General features: G+C 41.0%; 1 protein-coding gene across 2 annotated transcripts in view; it reads left to right on the top strand.

The window, feature by feature from the left end:
- The window catches only part of prrc1 (proline-rich coiled-coil 1), a 35,510-nt gene extending 24,398 nt beyond the window's left edge, over window positions 1-11,112 (top strand). For both annotated transcript variants that reach the window (XM_038733441.1, XM_038733440.1), the window contains exons 7-9: window positions 3,529-3,632; window positions 4,062-4,164; window positions 9,998-11,112. In XM_038733441.1, the coding sequence (XP_038589369.1) occupies window positions 3,529-3,632; window positions 4,062-4,164; window positions 9,998-10,207 (417 nt within the window). In that variant the 3' untranslated portion in view covers window positions 10,208-11,112. The remainder of the gene's footprint in view (window positions 1-3,528; window positions 3,633-4,061; window positions 4,165-9,997) is intronic.
- The last annotated feature ends 2,101 nt before the right edge of the window (window positions 11,113-13,213 follow it).

Raw genomic sequence — 13,213 nt, 5'->3', positions numbered from 1 at the left:
TAAAACCATCCTGTAAAACTATGATGTCAGTCTTTTAACTCTCTATTAAAATCTGGATTCTGGATAATAGTAAACTAGATATTAAAAAAATAATTCTAGTAACAAACGAAAAGGGAAAAAAAAGAGGAAAATAGTGTTGTAGGTAAATGAATAAAATATTAAACTTTGAGTGACATTTTAGAGTGTATCATCAGTCAGTCCCTGTTGATCTTCAAGCTTCTGTGTTTAAAACCGCAGTACTGCGGTTTGATCCCGTTGCTTGGTAACCACAGTCCAGTGTTAGCTTGTCAGCTATTAGCTTGAGTGTTTCAGTTGGGACTTGTTTTATAGTAATAAATGCAAAAACTTACTGATTTCATTGTCTAGTAGTTTGCTGTAACTTGCTTGAGTCCCTCTATCCTCTTTTTCATTTTTTTTTGGTTCTCTCCTTGTTTGTTTTTCTTCAACTTGATGCTGTTTCTGAGCTCTGTTTTCTGAGCTCCTTCTTCAAACTATCCTTTTCCTTCTTTCTGTTTGTCTCCTTTTTCCTCTTTTTTTCTCTCCTCTGGTGTATTGTGGTCACTTCTTTTGCATTTTCCTCATAAAAAGTTTATCAAATTTTTGGACCAAAAACAAGCGTTTTGTTTAGCAGCAAGTCTTAAACATGACTTCTCAATATATCTCTCTCTCTCTCACACACCAACAAAGTTATATCAACAAAATCACCTGTGACCATGTGATGACATAGGGCGCACCCCCTGTGTACAACCCTCACGTCATCACGCAATTTGTTCCTACAGAACCTTCTCGCCCAGATTCATGCAGCCGTCCAACAACGACTGCAGGAAACACAGAATGTTTGGTGACTGAGCAGTCCTCCGGTACCTCACCCTTTTCCCTGCACCACTGGGAGAAAAAAGCTTCCACCGATTAGCATACAGTGACTGAGTGGAGGATTTATGTGCTCTAACCTCTGCTGGCTTCTCCTTCGACCACTGATGGTTCTGCGTTGCCAGACGCAAAGAGGCGTCTTTCTCCACAACCTCCCTGTGGCAGGGAATCACTCCCAGAGGAACCCCCTCGGCGAGATACACTTCTCTCCGCCAGGGCGCCAAGGCCCAGCAACAAAGGCTGGACACTCTGACGCCCCTGCCCCTGTGCCACTTGGGATCCAAGTGGAGACCATTGATCCAGATTTGAAGGGGGCGTAAGAACAGAAGATCCAAAGGGACAACCATGGACGCCGCCGTCAGCATGCCCAGCAGCCTGAGATAAAGGCCATATTTCAAAACCCTGCCCCTCTGAAAGCAACCTATAAGCTGCTGGATATCCTGTAACCTCTTTGAGGTAAGGTAGGCTGTCATTGACTGAGAGTCGAGTGCCATACCCAGGTAATTTACCCTCTGACTGGGTGTGAGATTGCTCTTTGTGTAGTTCACCGTAAGGCCCAGCTGGTTCACATGGCCAAGGAGTGTATCGGCATCCCTGACCACCTGCTCTGCAGTCGGGGAAATGATTAGCCAATCGTCCAGGTAAGGCAAGATAGTCAACCCTGCGGCTTGCATTGGGGAAAGGGCGGCTACCATGCACCTCGTGAATACACAAGGGCCAGTGAGAAACCGAATGGCATCAACTTGAATTGGTAAGCCTGTCCTCGAAAGGCAAACCTCAATTGCCTGTGGTGTGGTGCAATAGGCACGTGAAAATGGGCATCCTTGAGGTCTATTGACACAAACCAGGCCCCCCACGTCACTGACTGGATAACATCTGCCATCCGTAACATTCGGAATGGAAGCCCCTTTAAAAACTTGTTCAGCCCCCTCAGGTCCAGGATTGGGCGAAACCCGCTGTAAGCTGACCTTACAAAAAAGGGTAGCGCACAAAAGTAATATACAGCCACAGTATGCTGCTAGCAAGTTTGAGCTGAACAAAAATTCCAGTCGGCCCCGCGGAAGCGCGGTGCCGCTGTCCTTCACACAACTACCGACACTAGTAGTAGCAGTGCACTTCCAGCACTGCCTAAGAAATTAACTTAACAACGCTTCTACCCCAGTAACTTGACATAAATTAGCCATGTAATATCCCCCCGAGAGCAGGGAGTTTACAAGGCAACGGATCATGCAACACAGCAAAGAAGCGGAAACACCACAGTTTTAAGATACTGCATGAACATCAAAAATGAGCAATTAACAATAAAGGCTAGACGTCCGTATGTAACACTAGCCTACTTGCCTGTCTAGCGATAATTTATTCAACACGAACCTCAACGGCGAGACCATCGCTGTCCGTCCGAGTGTGAAAAGTTTGCAACCGAAAATAAAACAGTTGATCGCAGCCTCTGGTGGACGTGAACACGAAGCACCAACCCTCAAGTTACAAGGCTAAAAGCGACGAGCCGAATTGACCTGTGTGTTTTCCTCAATTCGAGAAGATTGAAGGAACAGATTGCGTGATGATGTGAGGGTTTTATACTGGGGCGTGTGCCCTACATCATCGCATGGTCACAGGTGACTTTGTTGGTATAATGACTCGACCTGCGCAAATGCAAGATGGAGACATCAAGTGCTAAAGCATCGCCGTCTGGCGGTCAGGAAGAATGAAATAGAACTATGGACTCCCCATACATACATTCATTTTGTTTTCAGCTTAAGCTTTTTATCCAAAGCGACTTAAAATTGCTAAGTATGTCAGAGGTTGCCGCCTCTGGAGCAACTAGGGGTTAAGTGTCATGCTCAGGGACACATTGGTGGATATCTCTCACTAGAGGCATGTGACATGCCTTAGAGAATCCATCACTAGCTGCTAAGCTAAAGTACGATGTGTGGGAACTATTGGAGTCACTAAAAGGGGAAAGCTATGAGCAGAACTACTCTAAGATTAAATGTATAGTGGATAATTAGCCAATCTAACAAAATTAACCCAGCTTAGCTAGAGCAGTGAAAAAACAAAAATACTACCAGAAACACATGAGCACTGGTAACCGGATAAGAGACAAAAGCCAATGTTTTAGCTTTTCCTGACATTCTATATCATAGTCTACAGTTAGTAATGAAAGACTGCACTTTCCTGTGACTGGTGCTGTACACAGCTCTGGTGTGTGTTGCTATGTCACCCGTGGCTCCCCTTTGTCATTGCTTTGATCAGCACCAGACAGTCTCATCTGCTCCATCTGAATACACCTAGCTCCGTTTCAGACTGTCAGCCACTGGGTCCTTGCTACTGAAAAACTTAGAGAATAGTGTCTTGCACTGTAAAAGAGGAGGGGAAATGACAATACGCCATACAAATGTGAGCTGTATGCCTCATCTGTAGCCTTAAATGTCAAACAATTTGTTGTGGTTTTACAGGAGAGTCTTCAAGGATGAGGACTAAGTGGTTGGTTTGGCAAATGTACATCTTAATTTTAAAGACAGCAAACGGAGATACTGCTGCAGTTCTACAGCAAATCTTCACATTTGACAAGTTGGAACTAGAAAAGTGGCAAACTACTGATCAGCAGAAACTTAATTTGGTGTGTGTGTGTGTGTGTGTTTGTGTGCTTGCTTGCAGGGGGCTCAGGAGCGCATTGACAGCCTGCGTCGAGCTGGTGTGATCCATGAGAAGCAGCCAGTAGTCTCTTTGGAAAACTTCATTGCTGAACTCTTTCCTGACAAGTAAGAAAAAAAACCTTTGACCAGCACACACTGAGACCCAAAGCTTTTTCTTATTTAAACTACTAATTCCACACACATCTTTAAGTTTTTCACACTCACTGATGAGTATTCAGTGGAATACAATCTAATTCTATAACCCTGCAATAAACATTGCCTCTGGATTTTGGGGGCTATAGTTTTTGGTAGTGTAATGAACTACATCACATTACAGTGCTGTTTACATGGGAAAATACGGACTTCTCAGAGAGAAGTTTAAGGATTGGTAATAAATGATTGTCTCTCCAGGCACTCATCTGAATTGTCCATGTATATAATCAGGTGTGTGTGTGTGTGTGTGTGTGTGTGTGTGTGTGTGTGTGTGTGTGTGTGTGTGTGTGTGTGTGTGTGTGTGTGTGTGTGTGTAATAATAATTGTTTTTGTTGTCCCCAGGTGGTTTGACATAGGCTGTTTGATCCTGGAGGACCCTGGTCACAGTATCCGCATTGAGGTCTTCACTCAGGCAACTCCTCTGGCTCTAGATAGCGTCCAACAGGTACAAATTAGCAACTGCAAACTGCACAAGTGACACGTTCATCTTTACCACAGAGTACATTCCCCTCCAAAAGTATTGGAACGGTAAGGCAAATTCCTTTGTTTTTTCACTGAAGACATTTCAAAATCAGCTTTATTGCCAGGTATGTGTACACATACGAGGAATTTGACTCAGGATTGTACATTGCTCATGATGTGCGTACTCACAAAATTACCATAACACAATAATAAAATAATAATAAAATAAAATCATCAATCAAAACAACATAGACATATTTTGGGTAAGATCAAAAGATGAGTATGAGACAAGAATTCAGAATTTCAGCTCTCATTTCCTGGTACAACTCAGGACATACCACCCTTTGTTTGAACCCACCCATTTTTCAAGTGAGCAAAACTATTGGAACATGTGTCTGACAGATGTTTCTTGTTGCCGGTGTTGCCTTTTAGGTTGATTGTCCAAACATTGAACAGCTCTGCATGACTAGACTAAGTTTTCATCCTTGGTTCAACCTATAAAGACTGTATTTCCTGTTAAAGAAGACCAGAGAGCTGTCTATGGGAGAAAAGCAAGCCATTGTCAAGCTGAGAAAAGAAGGAAAATCGACCAGAGCCATTGGACAAACATTGGGCATAGCAAGCACAACAATTTAAAAGAAAGAAACTACTGGTGTACTGAGCAACAGACGTCCAACAGTTCGGCAGAAATATGGTGAGAGCTGTGAAGAAAACCCCCAAAACATCAAGAAGTGACATCAGCAACGACCTCCACAGTGCAGAGTGAAGGTATCACAATCCACTGTTGGAAGAAGACTCAGAGAGCAGAAATATAGAGGCCACACCACAAGATGCAAACCACTCATCAGCAGGAAGAAACGGAAGGCCAGATTGAAATTTGCAAAGAAGTACAGAGATGAGATGCAAAAGTTCTGGACCAAGATTAATCTCTAGCAAAGTGATGGAAAGGCCAAAGTGTGGAGAAAGAAAGGAACTGCTAATGAGCCGAAGCATACAAGCTCATCTGTGAAGCCTGGTGGAGTAATGTCATGGCTTGGGCTTGCATGGCTGCTTCTGGAACAGGCTCATTAATATTTATTGATGATGGAACTGATGGTGGTAGCAGCAGAATGAATTCAGAAGTGGACAGAAACATTTTGTCTGCCGATTTACGGAGAAATGAATTGAAACTAATGGGGAGGAAGTTTATCATGCAGCAGGACAATGAGCCAAAGCACACTGCCAACAAAACAAAGGACTTCATCAGGGGAAAAAGTGGAAGGTTTTAGACTGGCCAAGTCAATCACCTGACCTTAACCCAGCAGAGCTGCATTTCAGCTCCTTAAGAGGAGACTGAAGGGAGAAACACCCCGAAACCAACAAGAACTGAAAGAAGCTGCGGTAAAAGCCTGGAATAGCATCACAAATGAAGAATGCAACAGTTTGGTGATGTTGATGGGTCGCAGGCTTGAGACAGTTATTGCAAGCAAGGGTTATGCCACCAAATTTTAAATGATTTACTTTAAGATTATTTGTTCCATTACTTTTGCTCACCTAAGAATGCTGTGGTCTAATACAAACGGTGATATGTCCTGAGTTGTTTAACACATCTAGATGTGAATACCAGGAAATGAGAGCTGAAATTCTGAACTCTGGTCTCATACTCATCTTTTGATCTTAAACCCAAATGTCTTCAGTGAACAACAAAAACAAAGGGATTTGCCTTACTGTTCCAATACTTTTGGAGGGGACTGTATGAGGCCCGCTGATTAAGGTTTCAAGGATAAAGTTTAAATACTTTGAGAAAAAATTGTAATGTTATCAAACTTAAAGATTTATTTCAAGAAAAAAAAGTTGTACTTCATATTAATGGAAAATCTGAGATGTCAAGAAAAAAAAATCTAAAGATTTTGAGACGAATGTTCAAGTTATGAGAATTGAGTGAAGGTGCCACTATGTTTCATGGGATGGTCGAAAAGCTTCAGAACCTGCAACACCTTTCCGACATCTGATTAGTGTCTAACCAAAAAGGAAACTTTTCTGATGAATTTGTGCTTTAGTACTTCCCTTTTATGCAACTATATTCTCATACTCCACTGCATCTTGTAACAATCATGTATACACAACATATCTCCGGAAATTCTTACTTCTACTTAAAATAAATTAAGCACTCTTGGATAAACGAGCTGGTTCTCAAAGGACAGTGATACTACAAACATGATCTTATATAATATGATGCATTGCTGTTGATTAAACTATCCAACAGTTGGGCTTGGGCGATCTTCTCTATTTTCATATCGTCTAACCATGTTATTGGCAATCTGATCGCCAGGGGGCAGTGCAATCGATATTGACTAGCAGCTATTTTAGCGTGCTGACCTTGACGACTCGGCTGTATTCTAACGTTAACATAGCTATCCCTATTAGCTAAGCTCCTTACATGCTTACTTATAATTATTCTCAGAATTGACTTTAGTTTTTCTATATACACACGGCTCCGTTTCACTATGCTATACTTGGTCATACACTTGGAACATGTCATACCTCAAAAGTAATTTCATCAGTAGCTATGATATAATTGTGTTTTATGTCTACATTGACATCTGCATTTTATCACTAACTATTGTAACCACATTATGAAAAGAATCTTGGGTGGAGTTGACCACCACGGCTGACTGGGATTGACTGAAACACTTTTCAACCATAGAGTGCAAGCTGACTCGAGGGGTGACATATTTTACAAATAATTTACAAATAAATAAATGGTAGGGAGTTGGCTGGTCCTCAGTTGTTTTACTTATTGTGGTGTTGCCAACTGAACTTAGTTGGAACAATACAAATGACAATATAAATATATAATTAGAATATCACAATATAGTAAGAACTATATATATATATCTCGAAATATTTCGATTTATCAATCACTCTGTTATCTACAACTATACAATTACAATTCCTATCACTACTAGTATAAAACAATTAACACCTCATAGGCCTGCTTTAGTCACAAAACAATTATTATTTATTTTTACAGGCAAGTCATTAACAACAAGTTCTTATTTACAATGGCGACTCTAAGTTAGAGAGAGAGAAGATAAATCTCTCTCATTTATCCTCTTTTTTTTTCATATTACTGCTGCTAATCAACGGTCTAGGGTCTGGCTCTAATTACATTCTATTAGCTAAATGTCTTGATATAACAAATAAAAAAAATAACTGATAAATAAAAACACAATAAATCCTACATCCACATACAAGTGCTGGTCATAATTAGAATATCATCAAAAAGTTGATTTATTTCAGTAATTCCATTCACAAAGTGAAACTTGGATATTATATTAATTCATTACACACAGACTGATATATTTCAAATGTTTATTTCATTTAATTGTGATGATTAAAACTGACAACTAATGAAAATCCCAAATTCAGTATCTCCGAAAATTAGAATATTACTTAAGAACACTACAAAAGGATTTTTAGAAATGTTGGCCAACTGAAAAGTATGAACATGAAAAGTATGAGCATGTACAGCACTCAATACTTAGTTGGGGCTCGTTTTGCCTGAATTACTGCAGCAATGTGGCGTGGCATGGAGTCCATCAGTCTGTGGCACTGCTCAGGTGTTATGAGAGCCCAGGTTTCTCTGATAGTGGCCTTCAGCTCTTCTGCATTGTTGGGTCTGGCGTATCGCATCTTCCTCTTCACAATACCCCATAGATTTTCTATAGGGTTAAGGTCAGGCCAGTTTGCTGGCCAATTAAGAACAGGGATACCATGGTCCTTAAACAAGGTACTGGTAGCTTTGGCACTGTGTGCAGGTGCCAATTCCTGTTGGAAAATGAAATCTGCATCTCCATAAAGTTGGTCAGCAGCAGGAAGCATGAAGTGCTCTAAAACTTCCTGGTAGACAGCTGTGTTGACCTTGGACCTCAGAAAACACAGTGGACCAACACCAGCAGATGACATGGCACCCCAAACCATCACTGACTGTGGAAACTTTACACTGGACTTCAAGCAACGTGGATTCTGTGCCTCTCCTCTGTTCCTCCAGACTCTGGGACCTTGATTTCCAAAGGAAATGCAAAATTTACTTTCATCAGAGAACATAATTTTGGACCACTCAGCAGCAGTCCAGTCCTTTTTGTCTTTAGCCCAGGCGAGACGCTTCTGACACTGTGTCTTGTTCAAGAGTGGCTTGACACAAGGAATGTGACAGCTGAAACCCATGTCTTGCATACGTCTGTGCGTGGTGGTTCTTGAATCACTGACTCCAGCTGCAGTCCACTCTTTGTGTATCTCCCCCACATTTTTGAATGGGTTTTGTTTCACAATCCTCTCCAGGGTGCGGTTATCCCTATTGCTTGTACACTTTTTTCTACCACATCTTTTTCTTCCCTTCGCCTCTCTATTGATGTGCTTGGAGCTCTGTGAACAGCCAGCCTCTTTAGCAATGACCTTTTGTGACTTGCCCTCCTTGTGCAAGGTGTCAATGGTCGTCTTTTGGACAGCTGTCAGGTCAGCAGTCTTCCCCATGATTGTGTAGCCTACAGAACTAGACTGAGAGACCATTTAAAGGCCTTTGCATGTGTTTTGAGTTAATCAGCTGATTAGAGTGTGGCACCAGGTGTCTTCAATATTGAACCTTTTCACAATATTCTAATTTTCTGAGATACTGATTTTGGGGTTTCATTAGTTGTCAGTTGTAATCATCAAAATTAAAAGGAATGAACACTTGAAATATATCAGTCTGTGTGGAATGAATGTATAGATTATACAAGTTTCACTTTTTGAATGGAATTACTGAAATAAATCAACTTTTTGATGATATTGTAATTATATGACCAGCACCTGTATGTATCAGTGAAGTCGGGCAACGTTACATCCGACTACTTTTGACATGTTTTGACAGGTGAAATTGGACAACTCATCGAAAACAGCAAACTAGTGCTGACTCATGCCGTTAGGATACCTAGCTAGTGCAAATACCACAAATGACTACTTACTACATATAATAAAATTTCTAACTATACACTAATTAGAATATCTAGATTACTGTCAAACGGGATGCTTATGTGACATTTACCCACCTGAAAGAATAAATTCAAGGTAGTGAGTTGGCTGGTCCCTGTTGTTTTACTTATTGTTGTGTTAACTGCCAACAGAAGAACACAGCACAAGCACAAAGTTTACAGTGCGTCCTGAAAGTATTCACAGCGCTTCACTTTTTCCACATTTTGTTGTGTTACAGCCTTATTCCAAAATGGATGAAATTATTTTCCTCAAAACTATACAAAAAAAACCCCATAATGAAAATGTAAAATAAGTTGGTTTGAAATCTTTGCATCTTTATTAAAAATAAATAACAAAAAAAGCTCACAGAGTTGACTGAGTTCACCAGCATTGAAGTAATCATCATTCTCGTCATTATGGCATGGCACACACCTTGCGTCCCTGCTCCCTCCCTACAGGTTCCTGTTAAGCCACTCCACTAACATATCAGTTATTTTGGCACATTTGGTGACATCCATCTTGATGGCCCAGAGTCAGTATGGAAAATGAACCAATGGGCTGCTTCCTGTTGCAGCTTTTATATATATATATATATATATATATATAATGCGCCTGTGAATCAGATTACTTGTGCATTGCAAAGCAAGTTTGCGAAAACCTGTATTTATTTTTAGCCACTTCAGTTTTCAGCCACTGTGAATGCAGCTTGGTTTATTGTTATTTATTGATAAATGTGAGTTTCAGCCTTAAACTTTAATTAGTGTTACTCCCTTGGAAACCTCCAGCAACTTATAAAGCTGTTTTTGTAACCTTCCCCTGTGCAGGCTCAGTCCCTGACTCCTCCTGACTATAACCTGCGCTGGTCAGGTCTGATTGTTACAGTGGGTGAGGTCCTGGAGCGCAGCATGCCAAACATCTACAGAACAGACTGGCATCAGGCCGTGACGGGAATGACTCAACGCCAGATGATCCAGAGTGCTACCAAAGCTCTGGCTGGAATCTACAAACAGCAGCTGCCACCCAGGACCCTGTGAGTTTGAAGGGTTCCAGCTTCTGTCACATGCTGAAGAGGTGGAGACACATTGGGGCAATAAATGAACTGATGGGACAGCAAAGTTCCTGGTAGCTCCCCATCCATCCTCCACCTGTCCTTGTGGGGCAAAGCCAAATGCTTTCTTTAAAGAAACTGATATTTGTGCTCACAGATGTTTACTGACATTCCAGCGTGTCAGCCTTTTTACTGGAAGGCCATCAAATATCAAATCAATACTTTGTTGCCACCTCAGGCTTCTTTCAAGGCGGGTGACAAGATGATCAGTCAGTGGCTATTATCATGTATATTAATATCAACAACCATAACACATACTGTAGTAATGTTTAGTTTTCTTGTTTAATGAATGATTATGGTAATTGTAGAGACCATGATAAAGACTGTGTCCCACTTGTATTCTATGTCCTAGAGGTTGTCACAGATCCAAACCTTAATGGCATGAATTCAGTTTTTTTTTTTTTTTTTTTTTTTTAAACGAGACCCAATCCAAAATTCAGTAGAGTCATGAATACTAGACTGGGAGGATGTGTGAAATTCCGTACTATTAACTGGAACACTATAAATTGTACTTTGTACTATCTGACAATTTCAAACATTTCAAAAGCATATATATATAATTTTCTAAATCCATTTAGATATATGTTAGTTAAACTAAATTATAGTATCACAGTCCTTGATTCTTGGTTGTTTTATTGCAAAATGTTTGCGCACCATTGAGGTTGTGCTGTATGTATGCACTCATTAGATAAAAACACATTTTGGCACATGAGTAAAAACAGGATGCTAACAGAGTAACCTGGTGAAGTCAGCGTGGAAAGAACATTCTACTCTTTGCTTTGTGTCCTCTAAATGTGCCTTTTTACACAATTAAATGACTTTTTCATGGTGCTTTGTATCAGAGCTACATTTTATATTAACTTGTTAATGTGTACAAAAATGACCAAACAAAAACATTTATAAACTAGAACTGTAATCAGTTGTAAAAGGTGTCCAATCCACCTGTTGTGAGTCGACCCTGGCGCCCCACAGATGACGAGGGAGTCATCAGCGGCCCATGGAGAACAATTGTCCCAAGTTTGTCTTTAATCTGCATATTACGGTCAACTTTGGTCCCTTGAGTCAGGAGACCATCCTGAATAATTCCTCCAAGTTTCATGTCCATCTGAGTTGTGGTTATAGAGAAACAGAGATTTCTTTTTACACAGCGCCACCTTGGGGCATATTGCACCAAATTTTGCACAGCCTCTTGGGAAGGCATATGCCAAATAAGGTCCCCAAGTTTGGTGTACATCGGACATCGCTAACCAAAGATAGGACATCTCTTCCTGTTTTTTGCATTTGCCGCAGGAAATTGTTAGCTACAATATAATTTGTGCAGTGTTTTGTGGATCCACATGAGGTGTAGTAACTTGTCAGTTTCATCTAGAAGTTGTCTGTGCCAAGTTTGGTGCCGATGGGATTTGCCGCTTTGGTGGAGTTAATTAAAATAGGTTGTGTGTGCACCTGGTGGTCGTCAAACCAGGTGCACATTTTAGACAGAGAAGATGGATGGTTTGAAAGAGGTGTCAAGGAAGCCATCTACACCAGGGTCGAGAAGCCGTCATTGAACAGAGGAGGGGGTCTACGCCACCACTTATCCCCCACTTACAATGCTGTCCTTTCATCACTTCCCAGGAAACTCCACAAACGTAACCTATTGGCCTCAGGTGAAGATACCAACGATGGTCGTTCAGTCTTGGCCACCGGGGACGAAACAAAACGTCTTCTAGTATCTTCAACCAAGTCCAGTTGCCCTTGACTTTAACCTTTCGTTGGATAACTATGACCTGTATGACTGAGAATCTTCATAGACACGCAGTAAATTAGTTGTCAGTCCAAGTCGGTCAACGCACATTAGCTGACCACGCTTTTATTTATTTTTTCTTTTACCTTTTTTTATTTCAGTCCTCTCAACATAAACACAAAAATCCAAACACAAAACAAAGGAGAGAGGCACAAGGCTACCTTCACATACATAGAAGAAAGGGGGAAAAAAAGGAGTAGAATATTTGTGCCCCTCTTACTGGACTGTTTTTCCCTTCATTTTCTTTAATAAGGACAAGACGAGGCAGGGACAACACGCAAAGACTAAACCGGGAAAGATGCGACTCAGACATAGACAAGCATTCACTCATACATTCACACGCTCCTTCCTGGTGCCCTCAGATAGACAGTTTTCCTGCTTCTAAATTCTAAATTGTAAACTCTTTTTAGGTGAGATGAGCTAAAATTTAGTTTAATCAATGTAGTTTTCGTCTCTATTTAGTCGATGCAACTTTAGTCATACTTACCATTTGGACCATACATACCACCATTTTCTGCCTTCAAACTATTTCTAAATTTGATTCAGTGAGGGGTTTCCTCTTTTTTTCCTGTGTTGATTGTTATTGCTATAACATCCTTTGATGGTTGTTGTTATTGTATGCATTATTATAGTTTTGTGCTTGTGTTGGGAGCATTAAAAAAAATCACAGGCTCGATAGTGGGGTGGGCAGGGGCACTGCCCTGAGATGCCACCGCCTCCTGTCCCGGTAGGTATGTGCATTAAAAAATAGCAGGCTTTGTGGTGGGGTGTGCTCCCGGCGTAGGGGCGCTACCCCGAGGTCCTACTGCCCACCTGTCCTGTAGGGTTGCATTTCTGTGTCCAGCTCCATTGGTGTATAGGCAATTTATGATCATGCATTTTGAATGTTCAGGAAACATGAGAGGATACATATCTCATTGTGTATTTTAGCATAGTGCTGGCATATACGTGGCAATGATGATACCAAAGCTGCAGGCAACTGTCACAGTTTACACACTAGCGTAGGACAATATAGGGCACAGGACAAGTGACATAAAGGACATAGACAACGCAGGTAGCCATTCATTCATTAAGACATATAGGACAGACGAGACAGGAGAAACACAAACATTCATTCATTCACACAGGCATTCGACGTGCTTATAT

Source organism: Micropterus salmoides, unplaced genomic scaffold (genome assembly GCF_014851395.1).
Source record: "Micropterus salmoides isolate LMB-PRFRI ecotype aquatic unplaced genomic scaffold, ASM1485139v1 Ms_hic_scaffold_20, whole genome shotgun sequence".
NCBI lineage: Eukaryota > Metazoa > Chordata > Actinopteri > Centrarchiformes > Centrarchidae > Micropterus > Micropterus salmoides.
The sequence above is the reverse complement of the archived record's forward strand: the minus strand, read 5'-3'. Positions and strand labels throughout refer to the sequence as shown.